Below are 15,913 nucleotides of genomic sequence, written 5' to 3'. Positions count from 1 at the left end.
TCCTACATGGATGAAACTTATCTCTGTGTTTCATGGCAATTTTAATTTGTTGACTTTCTTAATAATTCCCTTTTAAAATGTAGGAACGCTTTACCAGCCGAAGACACGGCAACACTCCGACCCACTGGTTTCCTGTGCCTGTGCCTCTGCTCACCGTGATTATAGCACAATAGATCAGATCCACCATGATCACAGCACAATAGATCAGATCCACCATGATCACAGCACAATAGATCAGATCCACCGTGATCACAGCATAATAGATCGGCTCCACCGTGATCACAGCATAATAGATCAGATCCACAGTGATCATAGCACAATAGATCGGATCCACAGTGATCACAGCACAATAGATCAGATCTACCGTGATCACAGCTCAATAGATTGGATCAACTTCATCATCTTGCTCCTATCTTCCCCATCTTTTCCTTATTCTATTTTGTTTCTTCAGTTTTACTTGGGACAATCTATTCTTTTCCCTCCCTCCACCCCCCCCCCGCTGCCCCTGTCTCCCTTTTCCTCTCCCTCAGTTCTAGGGATGGAATAATCTAGGGTTCGTACCAAATAGACAAGCCCTCTACCCACTGAACTACATACTCAGCCCCTCTGTGTCCTCTGAGCATTCACTAGGAACATACAGTTGGTGTCACGAGTTTATCCGACTGTGCCTCCCATAGCCTTCTCACCACCGAAACTCCACATTAGTAACTTCCTAGCAGCGCACACATCACTTCTTTCCTGCTGGTCTGCTGTGGCGTCTCATGCTGTACTCTGCTTATCAAAATCCCCACAGCACACCTTGGTTATCTCAGCTGCTGTTGCTGCCCAGTGCGGCTCTAGTTCCCTGGCAAGCACCATTTTCTTCTCATCCAGTTTCCTTTATGCTCTTGGGAAGAGGAGGAGGTCAAATAAAGCCTTTTTTTTTGTTTTAAAAGATGTCGTCTTAGGGTTTCATTGCTGTGAAAGGACACCAGGTCACCTGGTGACATCATGATTGGTTGAATGCTATGAAGTGGTATGGACACTACCTAATTTGGGGTTGGCTTGCAGATTCAGAGGTTCAGTCCATTATCATTATGGTGAGAAGCATGGCAGCCCCCAGGCAGGCATGCGTGGTACTGGAGGAGCTGAGAGTTCTACATCTTGTTCTAACGCCAGCTAGGAGGAGGTTTCAAAGCCTACCTCAATAGTGACACACTTTCTCCCACCAGGCCACACCTCCCAATAGTGCCATTCTCTGGGCCGAGCATATTCAAACCACCACAGGTATGTCCCAGGATGTAGTTTTAGGCTGACTAGATGTTACTATTTTAATGACCATCCTTGTCCTTTTGCTTTTACTGTCTCCAGTAAATAAAGGCACTGCCACCCCTAACTGTAGTGCCTGTATCCAACATCCCTTGTTTCTCCATCTTCAAGGTTGTTGATGTAACATTTCATTATGTCTTCCAGCATCTGTCTCTTCTGATCTGTCCTCAGGGCTGTTTAGCATATCTGTGGCTCTCCTGGAAGCCACCCCAGGCTTGCAGACACTGTGACCTCCTCACAGAGCTTCTTCTCTGAGCCTTGGCTGGTGTCTGACCTGCTTTGAAGACTACATTAATTAAGCCAGTCTAGTTCTCAACTCTCAGAGCTCAAGTTACACCTCAGTGTTTCATGACTTCATTTCCATTTCAAGTGGATGTTCAATATCTTTTTCTACCTTTTAAAATGTTTGAAATAAACTAGATATCATAGCACCAGTGTCATGGTATCTTTGTCATGTATTGGTTGATTCAGATTGTTTTTATTTTCTTGTTTCTTCCATGGGTCATATCTTTCTTCTTTGTATGCCTGAACATTTTTTGGCAGGTACCACGCACTGATAATTCTACTTTGTTGGACAAGGCAGATTTATGTTTGAGAACTTCACAGTGTGTGAGATATATTTTGATCTACTTCCCATTCTCTTCATTCCGATTCTTTCTGTATCCTTCATTACTGTTTCTTCCCAGCTTCTCTCTCTCTCTCTCTCTCTCTCTCTCTCTCTCTCTCTCTCTCTCTCTGTCTCTGTCGCTCTGTCTGTCTGTCTCTCTCTCTGTGCCTGTCTGTCTGTCTCTGTCTATCTGTCTCTCTCTCTCTCTCTCTCTCTCTCTCTCTCTCCTGAGTTTGAGTTTACTTAGTATTCTAATGAATAGCCCCCTAGGGGCTCCATTCTTGAAGAAAACGCACTCTCTTCCCAACAGACATCAAGTACCAATGGTTCCCCAGCTAGGCTGGACCCTGTGAACCCTTCCAGGATCTGCACAGGGATTTTTGTCTGACTTGATCTTGTACAAGTCTTATGCACATAGTCACAGCCATTGTGAGCTCACACCATGAGTTCACACCTGCTACTGTGAGTTCACACCTGCATTTGTCTCATCATAGCTCAGTCCTTTGTTCCATTCTTAAGCACCATTACATACAATCAGAGCATGGTACAGTGGGGATGACCCTTGACCCTGCTCTACACTCCTGAGCTTTCAACCTGAGGATCCAGAGTCTGGCTCTCTGGCTGAAGAGCGTAGGAGCTACTCCTACCCAGGCTGTCTGCAGAGAGCTCCACTGCCTTACTTCTCCATCTAAACTGTTTCCCCAACATGAATGCTACCCTAGAGTGGATGTGCTCATCAGCGCTCAGCTAAGGGATCACAGCAGCTCTCCTGTGTGCCTGTCACTCCTCCTGTGACCTGCAGCGGACTCATCCCCACTGTACCCCACCCCCACCAGGTTGATGCACCAGGCTTTGCTAGAGTCTCTCAGGTAGTGAAACTGCACTGGACTTCCCCTCCTTATCTGCCATCCAGTGCCTTGAAGGTTGTAGTTTCTTGTATGTTGTTTGGTTTTATAGGTGCTTTGGACTTGAGGACCATGTTGCTGCATCTCTGCGGTTTGGGCCACAAGGTAGACTCCATCACCCTCTCCCTTCGCTGCTTTACACGGTGAAAAGCTCACTTGTTCCTGGACAATCTGGGCAGAATTATGTTTTTGCTTTTGTTTTGCATAAGTGCCAGGTGTTTGGTCTCAGTCTGTCTTCCTCCTGAGATGTGTTTTCATGCTGACCTTAAACGTGGCCTGGTTCTTTGACTCCCAGCATCAGATTCCTACAGGCCACACAAGGAACTGCAGGCCTGAGAGCTGGCCATCTTCAGCAGACAGAGACATTTTCCGTCCACCTTTGAGACAGCAGGTTCTATACCAGGAAGTAGGCGCATAGTTGGGAGGAAGCCACCGTGTCCCATTCTCCAGAAGGCTGCACCCCGGCAGGGAAACGGACAAGGATGCACAGTGAAGCACACTTCTAAGGAAGACCCGAGACACTTTACTAGCAAAGAATCACTGCCAATCTTCCCTGAACCCATACCAAGGAATGCAACAAAGGACAAATGTTCTTTGCCAAGTTGAGACATCCACCTGGTAGATGAAGAATGGAGGTGTTTTCTCACAGGAAATCAAGACAGAGCAAACAGAACAAGATGTAAAAAGTTGGAGAACTGGTCTGGAGAGATGACTCAGTGGTTAAGAGCACTGACTGCTCTTCTGTAGGTCCTGAGTTCAAATCCCAGCAACCACACGGTGGCTCACAACCATCTGTAATGAGATCTGCTGCCCTCTTCTGGGGTGTCTGAAGACAGCTACAGGGTACTTACATATAATAAAATAAATAAATAAATAAATAAATCTTAAAAAACAAGTTGGAGAACTTACTGACACCAATGTGCTTAACGAAAAATATAACTATATCTCCTTCAAGTACGCACATGTGATATGATACTCCCTAGACACATGGAGGCGGAGGCCTCAAACAGATCACTGAGAAGATAGGGTGTGTGGACCCAGAGGCACAGTACCCTCAACCCTCCCCTGCCTCTGAGTTAAAGATACGCAGAGCAAGCAGCCAAGGATCACTCCCAAGAGACCACAGCTTCAGCGAGGCGAGGTGGAACAGGGCAGACCACAGGCCTCCTTGAGATGTCGGCTAGAGCTGCTTCAGCGGGCAGGAGAGAGGCTTGTGGATGGGTAGTCGCTTGCTCCTGTCAGAGCGTGTGATCCCAAGCTTCCCCTGAATGCCAGTATTGTCATAAGCATAAGAGACATTACATCGACACTTCCTTTGTAATCAGGTTACTGAAGAAACCCCAATTGGTAGCAGATTGGTTTAGACACTCTACAGTGTCTAAAAATCTCTACAGTAGAGAGATCTTTGTGAAATAAGAAAAATTAAGTATGACTTAAGTGTCCAGGGGTGAGGAGGGCATGGGGTATTATTGCTACTACTGTGAGTATTACATAGCCTTTCCTCGAACTGGAGGGGCAGTGGCGGATGCACAGGCCAGAACCAGTGACAAAGGTGGAAGAAAGGAAAGACAGGTGTGGATCAGCAGCAATGGCGGACACACTTCTACAGGAGGCGCAGGCTGAAGATGCAAGGCCTTTCCTGCCAACACTCTTTTTCATCCCTGGGACCATAGTTTTATGAGCCGCTCCCTGTAGCCACCACCCCAAGCCAACTTTAACTCACTCACTTCGGTTTCCATTTTCTTCAGGTATAAGAGGCAGTCACAGGCTATTGGCTCGTTTTTTAAGGTCAGACATAGGCGGCCCAATTCGAAAAGCAAAAGGATTCTGGAAGGAAAGAAAGAGGCTCTGGCTCAGCACAGGCAGGCGCTCACTTGTTTGGCAGCGGCAACGTCAGCCTTGCACCACTGTGACAGTGGCAGGAGCTACAGACCTGCTGTGTTGGCCCTGCCTGCTAGCTGTTGTGGGACCCAGAGATCTCCACAATGCTGCATCTGTCCCTATTGGAAACACTGTCCTCATCCAGTCGCCAGGCCATGGTGACACTGGGTCACCACAAACTCCCTACACAGTTGCCCTGCACAGAAGACACCGCACAGATTCTTCCTCCTGGTGACAGGCATGTGGGATGTCATCAATACACTCACCACCACCAATCTGAGTCTCGATGGGTGATGTTAAACATGTATTAAAATGCAGGGACATGTGATAGACAAACAACTTTGACAAAGAACAAACTGATAGAGGAAACTGTCCATTTTTAAGACTTATGCTAGGATATACTCCAAGAAACTGGCTGGAGCTACCTGGTCTCAACCTTGGGCCTTGTGCATCCCGTCATTGTCTCCTCCTCCTGCTGCTGCATCCCTACTTTCCTCCCACCAGGCTCCAGCAACATCCCTAGCAGTGACCACTAAGTGTCTCCAGGTACTGGCAGCCGTCCTGGGAGGATAGGCCAAGCATCTGTCTGCCTTTGTAATAATGCTAGAGACACATCTAGCCAGAGTGGCTACATGTAGGGCCGCCATCTTCCCTTTCTTTGCTTTTGAGCTGTTGCAGGTGAGGGGCAGCTTCAGGAAGGGAGGATCTTCTGGAGACCCACCCTTCTCTCCTTAGGCTCTGCATAACCCAGGCATGACCTCAGGACTTTTGCCTCCTTGCTTCACCTGAGCTCTGGGCCTGCCAGTCAAGAAGAAGGAACTTGGGAAAGAGTAAATAGCTGATCCCTCAACCATTTTGGTTTTAAAGAAATATTACAGTCCCCTGCCCCGCCCCAGTCAGAATTTCAGACATAGAAGTCCAAATGAAGGTATTCCAGCATGGCCCTGTAGCGTCAGGAGGCTCTGGGGCTCTCGGGGTTGTGTGGAAGGGTTCTATACCCACTAGAAGACAGCTTGGGTTTCTTATGCAGTATCCCCGGGTACTATGGCTGCACCCTAGGAGGAGTCATAGAGTATGGATTCTATGAAGAGCTGAAACAGTTCTGGGGTCCTTCTATACACAATGGGTCCTGGAGGGGGCGTCCCTGTGTACTTCAACTAGAAGTTCACACAGAAGCAGGGCCTTGGAGATTAGCTCCTCATCAGGTCTCTGTAGGGAATCCTGTCTGAGGAATATGATTGAGGAAACATCAGCCAGGTGGCTGAGGCCAGTGAGCTCCTCTGAGCATGCGCACGTCCACTCCCAGGTTCCACTGAGCAGCCGAATTCACACTGGTGGGAATGGATGCTAGTTCATATGATTTTTGTGTTAAGTACAACATTTCTGCATATGAAACCTTAGAAAAGCTTAACTGGTCACCTGAAGAATTTGTAAATATAACAAAGGAGAAGGGCTCAGATCCTCAATACAGGAATGCCCTTCCAGCCAGCTACACAATACCCATTTTTAAAGTCAGGTAAAAGACAGGCAGGCACATGGAGCCAACAAAGAAAACAGTGCTCCTATTTGTACGAGTAAATGTCTGGCTTCATCATGGTCGGGCAATGAAACTGCCGTTGAACCATCTCAGAGAAGTCACTAAAAGAGCAGAAAGCTAGCTCCCTGTGTGCATGCACCACCCAGCACCCCAGAACCCTCAGAGAGCAACGAGCATGTTGTCATAAAGGGATGTCACCACCCCCCAAACCCCAGGTGGAATTCTCTGCCGTGCACAGGACTGCTGGGGTCTGACTGCAGTTAAAGTAACGCGGAGAAGCTGATGGCAGCCGATGTGGCCTTCCTTCCAGGAACAGGCACACTCACGCTCAATGTACATGCTCAGTCATGCCTCTCAGTTCTTATTAACCTGACAGAGGATCTGGACACCAGTTTGAGGAGCCCAGAACACAGAAGAACTTGATCCGCCTCCCCTGGCTCTTACTCAGGCTTTGGGTCCCTGGGACCCCAAATGTGGTTCCTTGCATGCTCCTCTCCCCAAGGAATATGTGTCAAGCATTACAGAGCCACTGTGTGCAAGCAGAGTCTACCCCAGCCCTGTGCCACACATAGCCCAGCCTATAGACAGCTGGCTCTCTCCCTGGCAGTGCTTGATAAAGCAGACTGCTCATGGAGATATCCTGTGGTCTGTAGGGCATGAGGAAACTAATCGTGCCAGCAGCCATGTGAGGGGGGAAGCTCTCTCCAAGCTTAGCTGCCAGAGAGACCTGAGAGAGGTAGCTGGCACCTTGCTGGTTGGAGGAATTAGAGTCCTACGTGCAGACACCACCAGACAGATACAAATGTGCCTCGTTTTGAGCTTCAGTTTGTGGTCATTGTCACACCACCACAGATCACGCATGCTCTCGATCCATTTTCTGCTTACTACAGACCAGAGTAGAATGAGACAGCAGGTAAGGTTGTCTCCGAGTTCTCATACCAGACCTCAGATCAAGGTGTTCCCCCAAGCTACATTCCCTCAGAAGGCAGTGGAGGCTCGCTCCTTGCCTCTCCAGGTTGTGGCCAGCAAATGTTCTGTTTCCATTACTACATGGGCTTCACCATGTGTGTCTGAGGCAGAATTTCCCTTTTCTTAACAGGACACCAGTCCTGGGAGTCAGAGTCTGCCTTCCTTCCTGTGAGTTGCCTGAACTTACAACTACAAAGGCTGTGCTTCCAAGTTGCACTTGCAGCCTGACACCAACACTACTCCCACCAATAGTACATCCTCTTGTCTCCAAAACTCTACATACTGCAGCCTGAGTCAACAGCCACATGACCATCGAGGACAGTGGGTGCTCTTTCTGGCTATCTCTGGTAACAATGGGCATCATATTAAGAGGCCCTGTGGCTAAAATAAGGGATTGAAGGTTTCATACATTAGAAGTGGACAGAAGTTAGTAAGAAAAAGTTATTCAGAATTTGGAAGACAAATTCTCAGAGGAGGTAGTCCAAAAACCCCAAACTGGGTGAAGGTTGAATCCCACTGGTGATGAGAGACTCAAAAATCAAAGCCAACACGTGGAGGCAATTTCCATTTCATCATCTCAAATGAATACAAAGTTCTCACAGTGGTGTGACAGCCAGCCAGCCCCTCGGGTGAGACACAAACTCCCTCTGCCTCTGTGAGAAAACATTCCAGAACCTCACCTCTGCTCCAGGGCCCTGCTCTTCATTCTGAAGCCAGCCCAGAACCCCTCCCAACTCCACCAGTGTTCAGAAAGGCCAGAAATCTCAGAGTTAAAATGAGCCCCCGGAAAGCTCTTATATCAATGTGTTCCTCTGTGTAGCTACCAAGGAGTACATGGGGTGCTGTGCAGACTGAAATGACTGCTTAGAAGTTAAATTTGATTTTCCAAGGTCAGATATGGAGGTCCACATCCTAGTGCAGTACACAGACGGTATAAACCTCAGGACAATATTACCAGGGAGGCTGTACCAAATCCTCCACCCCTCTCTGATGTGGGGCTGGTCCTTGCAAAGTTCGTTACATCTAGATACTTTCTGAGTGTTGTATGGTGACGCTGTAGGTGTCTCTGCATGTACAGACAGGGGACAGTCGCACTTACTTTTCTTCTCTGATGGAAGGGAAGCGCTGGTGTTGGTACTGACTTAAATCTTTATACATTTTCTTCAGGATCTGCTCCATGTTTTCCGGCAAATTACTCTTATCCAGTTTCCTAGAAGTGATGTAAATGCTAAGTTACCAAAGCATCCTGCCATATATGTTAAAATTGATTCTCAGGAAAACTGAAATCCATGAACCGACCTGTGCTTCTTACAGGATGGAGGTCTTAAAATATCCCTTCCTTCGTGTCACATTTCCCAGGCAAATTTTCCTACCTCCTTATACTCCCTCTCAGCAGGCAATGTTCCTTTTCTTACATCACTGCAGGGAAACTCCAGGAGAGTGTGCAAGGGCTCATCTGCAGAGCCAGCACTGTCTCTAGGATCCTCTGCCCTGTGACATTTTGGCCCTTATTTTCATGTTGTGATAGGACCTGAGACCACAAGTCTCTCGGTAGCTCAGCATTATTGCTGAGAGGTCAAAAACACCCTGAGGTAAGGAGTTCCCCTCAACCTCAAAATACTGCAGTCTCCTTGCTCACCGTAGGAGTGGACATCCTGTGGTTGTCTTGCTCGCCTTGGGGCTGAGCACACCATTCTCCCCATTCTTCTCAGCCTCAAACACACCATGACCTCCTCATGGTCTACCTCAAGTCTCATCGGGCAGGGCTCTCTTCCCTAGCTGATACTCTGATTGTTGCTGACTTCATTGCACGCTGCTTCCCACGAGTGGGGTGTGGCAAATGGGGCTTACTTTAGATTCTTCCCACAAAACACTAGTGCCGAGAAGCTCAGCCTTCCCAACCTACTTACGATTTCAGTGAATTGATGTGGTAAGTGACGGAGAGGGTAACAGATTGCTTCTTCTCTTCCCTCAACATCTGATCATCCATTAATTCATAACGAACCTGCCAGGAATGCAACCCATTCAAAGGACTCAGACTTTGTGTTTAGATATTATTTAATCCCTCCTGTAAAATTAGTATTTGTAACTAAGGCAAACTCTCATTAATTAAGTTCTATACATTTTTATATGTAACCTCAGCTGATTCTTAAATATCCGAATCACCAGGTTGTAGACACCTGGGGTACGGTGCTATAGTAAGTACTTGGTTTCACAAATTCTCTATTAGTCTTTTTAAAAGTTGATGCTATTACAGAAGGATTATCTAAGTGTAGTAAGGAATGGACGTTGCTTTGACACACAGGAAGGATTGCCCGTTCTTTTCATTGTTCTTGCTTTGCCCACATGAGTGTATGCTTCTATCCTCCTCTGTAAGTGGGCTTATTACCGTTTTGTGCATAGTTTTGGGAAAATGACTTTTAACAATGCTAGTTATTGCTACTCTTTTCAAAGTGTCCATTTACCATGGTTGAGAACATTTGCCGGTACTTGTGCGGCACGTGGGTTTTGATGAATGGCGCTGCCGTCAAGCAGAACTTGGTAGCATCCTCCTTTCTTCCGGCTTGCAGGTAACATTCAAGAAGTTCTCTGGACATCAGAAAACAATAGACATAGACATTAGCCTTCTCAGAGCACTCGTATGGCAAATCTCCAGTAAGCGTTCTCAGGCTTCTGCAAACTCTGTGTTTCACAAACTTTCAAAAGCTGCCCAGGGAGGCTCAGGGCCCACTCTAGGATCCACCGCTCAGTGCAAAGCCAGCGGGAATAGGAGAAATTCCTGCTGACGGCACAGACAACTATCGGAACTTTAATTAAGAACATTTCCAGCCGACACTTTGAAGGAACATCTCATTTACATCAACTTCCTCGTAGAGGTTTTCCAAACGGCCACAAACAGGTACCCCAAGCCAGTAGACTGCGGTCTGCACTTGACCTGGCGTCTTTAGTGCTAGAATTCACAGTAAAAAATCCACCTGGTCTCTTGCTTGTAGCAAGATCCTCACAAAACCTGTGCAAGAGCCCCTCTAGGTCTCGCTGGCACGGTGGCCGGGCATTTGCTGTTACTCTGTGGCTTTCCAGCAGCAACCCCAGAGCTCCCATGCACAGGCACCTGGGGACCCAGATGTGATGCTCATATTGGCATAGCTGTTTGCCAAAGTGCCTACCAAAACCAAACCCATGTCAAAACCCCACTACACTAATGTTTTAGAAGCAGGGGCCAGGAGTAAGGGCTGTGTCATATTTCCTTTGCTTTGAATCCCGATGTGTCTTTAAGGCCTGTTGAGATATCCACAGATTTCTAGAAAGAACCTGCTGACAAGTCAGAAACCCAACCCCTACCTTGGAAGGGAAAGGAAGGTCTATGTGAAGCATAACAAGGGATTTGTCAGGGTGGTTAGGGCCGCCACCCCCACTCACATCATCAACTCTGCCTGCCATTCCTTGTCTTCCTCTTCTGTCTGATTTAACACGGCGACGATTTGGGAGAGGCTGGGAATCACGAGGTGGTGATATCCAGGCTTGAGGAATGGCCGCACCATGCGCCAGTAGAGAACAGAAGCATTGAACACCAAGAAGTAATACCTGGGTAGGGAGTAGAAGTCAGAATGCTGGAGGCACAGGGCTGGGGGATCCTGATTCCTGAACCCCTTCAGGAGGGACGTGAAGGTGTGTCCAATCACCATCAGATGCAGGCGCCTTATTTAGAGTACTCCTCTGCAATCTCCATCAGCACCAGGATGCAGGGCCACTCCAAACAGCCCTTTCCCACATGAGCAGTGGCCATCTCACTCACAGTGGTGATGGCATGGTACCTGTCTGGACTAGGTTCAGTCATTCTACAAACTAACCACACCCTACAAAAATACAGTCAGAAGCAAGGAAGGAAAGAACATGGAAAGCTTCCTGGAGGAGGTGGCATCTGAAGAAGAAGAACCTAGAAGAACTGACCTGGAAGAAGTCCAAGAATCAGCCAGGAGCTCATTGGGCAAAAGATGGTCAGACAGAAAGATGAGTGTGTTGAGATGGAAGAGAGGGACTGTAGGACAAACTCCATGTCTGATCATAAACTCGTTTTTTATTAGATATTTTCATTTACATTTCAAATGTTATCCCCTTTCCTAGTTTTCCCTCCAAAATCCCCTATCTCATCCCCCTCCCCCTGCTCACCAACCCACCCACTCCCTCTTCCTTGTCCTGGTATTCCCCTACACTGGGGCAGTGAGCCTTCACAGGACCAAGGGCCTCTCCTCTCATTGATGTCCAACAAGGCCATCCTCTGCTACATATGAGGCTGGAGTCATGGGTCCCTACATGTGTACTCTTTGATTGGTGGTTTAGTCCCTGGGAGCTCTGGGGGTACTGGTTGGTTCATATTGTTGTTCCTCCTGTGGCACTGCAAACCCCATCTTCTCCTTGTGTCCTTTCTCTAGTTCCTCCATTGGGGACTCTGTACTCAGTCCAATGGTTGGCTGAGAGCATCCACCTCTGTTTTTGTCAGGAGCTGGCAGAGCCTCTCAGGAGACAGCTATGTCAGGCTCCTGTCAGCAAGCACTTGTTGGCATCCACAATAGTGTCTGGGTTTGGTGACTGTATATGGGATGGATCCGATTTGACGATGCATGAGTGCTACCTCCCAGCATCTTCCTCTGACTGGCAGTCACACAGGGCACTTTCTTACTGTAAAGCCACTTTCTGAAGTGGCAGGCTTGACATTCTATTACTGGTTGGTCACAGGGCAGGGCATTGCTGCTCGTTATCCAGGAAGAAGGGAGAGGAAACCAAGTGGCCAACAGCCAGACCAGTGATTCCCAGTCACTTGTTTGATCCATTTACACCTGTCTCCCAGACCCTTGCAGTGAGATATGGCCAGGAACTAGGAGGCTCTATTTGGAAACATTCAGTGTGCTAAGGTCTCTGGTGTATCATTGGCTTCTGACTCCTGGAGGGAAGGCCTAAAGGGTTGGAGCCTGGACCCTCGTCCTTATGCATTGTGTCACTTGAGAAGGACATCAACCGATGAGCAGTGGCCACGGGCAGGATGAGCGAAAGCCCCTGCTAATGTTGGGTCCTGCTGCATGTGTGCCAATCCCAGTGTATGCCAACTTAACTGTTTCAATAACTGAATTTGTGTTTGTGTTTCTGTTTGGGTTTGGGTTTGGGTGGGAACTAAAGACCAAGTAAAAAGCTGTGCTAGAGTCATGGCTGCAGGCAGGAAGCCTTGACTCAGGGCCAGAGGACCACAGTCTACACAGAAGAACCTGACAGTGTGACCTTCTCCCTTCAGAGAGACCCAAAAGCCAGGAACAAAGGATTCTGGGGGACAGGTTGGGAAGGAGGCCATTGAGAAAACACTTTGACAGCCATTTACAAATCTCAACGACCCCTGAGCTAGCGTAGCAGAGGATGCTGCTTCTGGGAAGTCTGCATGGGCACGGCCGACTCCCAGGTACTAAGACAAACCTGTGTTCTCACTCCATTTCAAGCACAAAACTGAAAGGAGAAGGGATGGATGTCAAAAAGATAAATAACATCACTTGGTTCTGTGGGGCACCAGAGTCTTATGCAAGCAACCAGGAGTGGACAGTTCAGCGTACCTACCTCGGTTCTCCTTTTGCAAAGTTTATGGCCTTCATGTACTGTGTCACGCAATTTTCAAATTCTTCCTAAGGCAGCACAAAGAACGCCCAGGTGAGTCGACTTGCCACCCATCTTCGTTCCCATCACCTAAAGCAAACTGGCTGCCACCCCAGCTTATGCACTGTCGGGGTACAGTGGAGGCTCTGAGCACCCATAGCTGGCCGTGCCCATGGGCTCCAGACTCTCCCACCTCCTCCTCTGCCCAGCTCAGGAAGGGCGTTGTGGGGAGGGAAGACAGAAGGGTCACAGCACCCCCTTGCAGGGGTGGAAGGCCATATGACCTCATGTCAGGCACCTGGCAAGTCCTGAGCGGAGAGAGAGAAGCACAAACAGGCGCTGTCGATGCGTTTTGCATCACTGTGAAGGAGACCCTGGCTCCTGTTTGGCTTTCAAGCTTCTCTAAGAGCTGCCTTGCTGCCATCCCTAGAGGTAGGAGGAGTGAAGGGTGGTCTTACCACGTTTTCCTCTGACTGTGGGGCACAAAGCTGGGCCCTGCACAGGTGTGCTCTGCCCAGAAACTGAGTGACGGGCGCCTTCACTTTGAAGTACATCTGGATGCAGTCTTCGCTCATCCCGGGCTCTTTCATCTGTGGGAGAGTGAAGCCAGGAGAAGGAAGGAGGATGCCCAGGATGAAGGAGCTTCCGGTCACGGATGAGACTAGCTTGCTCATTTCCATGCCCACGGCAGTCATCAAGTGTCCCATCCACCCTCCTCTATGCCGTTTACACCCGAAGATGTGAAGGTGGGGACAGGTTCATTGTATACCAGTGACAGCCAGGTCTAGGGCTTCACCTTGAGTGCCTGCTCTGCACACAGCACAAACAGGTCCGGGCTGAAGCTCTCTGTGGGGTCAAGCTCCGACTTTCCCAGGTTTGCTGACTTGATCAGTTCATAAGCTTTTCGCAGCGCAGCTGCATCTATCGGGCAGAGAATCACCAGAGGGACCCAGTATAGGTGTGTCAAGAGAGACACAGTCCTGAGAGCCTTCCTCGGGTCTGAATTCCTGGCCAGGCTGCCCACAGCTCTCCCCACTCAGTGGTTAGGCCAGGGTCAATGATTGTATTCGCTGCATCGCGTTAAGGGAGGACTTCTGTGCCTCTCTCCTGGAGTCAAGGGGTTCCCATGAGCAAAGCTAGGGTGAGACCCACCTTGTTGGTTCCGCGCACGGGCCAGTTCCTGCGTGATGATCAGGTCCATGGCGCTGGAGGCCCTTAGCTAGACAGCTCCACTGCTGGACCAGTAGCGGTTGCCTAGAGACGGGCCCAGACCAAGGACGCGGGACCTCGGGGCGGGGCGACACTTGAGGGGGCCCGTGACGCTAGGAGTAGGGAGGGGAAGGGGGCGGGGAAGTAGGCAAGAAATGGGTGGAGCGGGACTGGCGGACAAGAATTGAGGCCAGGTCAAGAACTCGAGAGTGTTGAATTGGCACCCAGGGCACCCACATCACGCTTTCTTTACTTTCCTTGCCAGGCTGCGCTCACCTCCCATCCATCCACCCTTGTTTCGGCGTCCTGCTCTGTTGCGACAGAGAAAGACAAGGGAACTCCACAAAATCTCCCTGCTCCGGGTGAGCGCGGGTTGGACGGATGCCGGGAAAAGATCTAAGATAAGATGCCTAGCAGAGCAGGAAGGTGGACTGCTGGGTACCAGCCGGGCAGGGGAAGTTACCAGCCTCAGAGAGCGTACCCTTTTCTATCTTCAAGGGCCACCTGTGGCGGGCCTACAAGTGTGATGTTATCTAAGGAATCTGGGGAGTGAAGACTGAGTAGACCCGCCTGCAGCTGCTGCCTGGGCCAGAAGCTCTGGAATTGGAGCAGTTCTGGGATCAGGGAGCATGGGGCGGGGAGCGAGGGACGCTTTCCACGCTCTAGAGCTCTTAGAGATGACTTCCATTAAGACATAGTAGTCTTGGAGGTCCGAGCTGGGGCAGAGCTCCGAGCTGCAGGAGGAGCTGCGCTTCATCAGCTGAGAAGCAACGGTCGGTGGGCAGCGATGGAGACCCCTGGGGCAGCAAATGGGCAGCCGGTTAGCAGGCGCATAGGCAAAGAGAAAACTGACTCTAGGAACCTAAATGAGCGTTTAGAACGGAGTGCAGAAGGACAAAGGTGTATTCAAAGCGCTAAGGAAGGAAAAAGCCGCAGTCCCCAAGGCCACGCCCCCAGTGACCTACTTCCTCTAGCCAGGCGCCACTGCCTAAATACGGAACCTCTCAAAATAGCGCCACCTGCTGGGTCTATGGATCAGTGCATGAGCCCGTGAGACCTTAGCAAGTGCAGAAGGAGAAACCTCAGAGGGAGAAACAGACAAATCTTTCCTCAGAAGTAGAGTCTTCTGATCTTTTGAAAGAAGCTGTTAGGAAAACGAAAAGATGGACTACAGGTTAGAAGAAGATATTCATTAAAAAAAATTCTGATACAAGACCTGTGTCTAGATTATATAAGAGTCTAATGGATAAATCACAGACAAGTTTAGAAGATGCCAAAGATTTGGAAAGACACTTCACAACAGGAGCTTCTTGACTACCCAGTGAGCAGTGAAAGACTGTTGCCATTGTCGGCAATCAGAGAAACAACACAAAGAAATGCCTCCCACATTCAAACCCAAGTGCAGCTAAAATCAAGAAGCCTGATGATAGCCGGCCTGGTGGGGACAAACATCTGCATGTGTTACACAGCTGGTGGGGATACAATGACAATCACCGGAAAACTAAGTAGTCTGAGGCATGTACTTGACTCATGACCCAGAAATTCTCCTCTTAAATGAGTCTACCCATTGAAGCCCTGGGGACTGAGAGAAGGAGGGAGGGTAGGGGGGAGGGAGGGGGAGGGAGAAAGGGAGAGGGAGTAAGTTCATGGCTGCTTTGTTCACGATAGCCCAAGGCTCAATGACCCAGATAGTCAACAAAGACCTCAATAAAGATGGTCGGTCACACGCGGGGCTGTGGCTCAGCAATAAAGAGTGAACCTGCGGGCAACAATCCATGATGAGTTCTGGCAGTGTGCAACAGTGGACATCGTGTGTGTGTGTGTGTGTGTGTGTGTGTGTGTGTGTGTGTGTGTGTCTGT

At 49.1% G+C, this 15,913-nt stretch overlaps 1 protein-coding gene across 1 annotated transcript in view; it reads right to left on the bottom strand.

Annotated features, from left to right (window-relative positions):
• Positions 1-14,960, bottom strand: part of Cfap46 (cilia and flagella associated protein 46) — an 85,045-nt gene extending 70,085 nt beyond the window's left edge. Inside the window, exons 1-9 of the mRNA XM_052173634.1 lie at positions 13,997-14,960; positions 13,641-13,765; positions 13,303-13,434; positions 12,809-12,873; positions 10,628-10,792; positions 9,673-9,796; positions 9,118-9,212; positions 8,307-8,417; positions 4,548-4,647 (exon numbers count right to left, since the gene is read on the bottom strand). Coding sequence (XP_052029594.1) covers positions 4,548-4,647; positions 8,307-8,417; positions 9,118-9,212; positions 9,673-9,796; positions 10,628-10,792; positions 12,809-12,873; positions 13,303-13,434; positions 13,641-13,765; positions 13,997-14,045 — 966 coding nt within the window. The 5' untranslated portion in view covers positions 14,046-14,960. The remainder of the gene's footprint in view (positions 1-4,547; positions 4,648-8,306; positions 8,418-9,117; positions 9,213-9,672; positions 9,797-10,627; positions 10,793-12,808; positions 12,874-13,302; positions 13,435-13,640; positions 13,766-13,996) is intronic.
• Positions 14,961-15,913: the final 953 nt, after the last annotated feature.

Source organism: Apodemus sylvaticus, chromosome 1 (genome assembly GCF_947179515.1).
Source record: "Apodemus sylvaticus chromosome 1, mApoSyl1.1, whole genome shotgun sequence".
Classification (NCBI taxonomy): domain Eukaryota; kingdom Metazoa; phylum Chordata; class Mammalia; order Rodentia; family Muridae; genus Apodemus; species Apodemus sylvaticus.
Note: the sequence above shows the minus strand (reverse complement) of the source record. Positions and strands in the feature narration are given on the sequence as shown.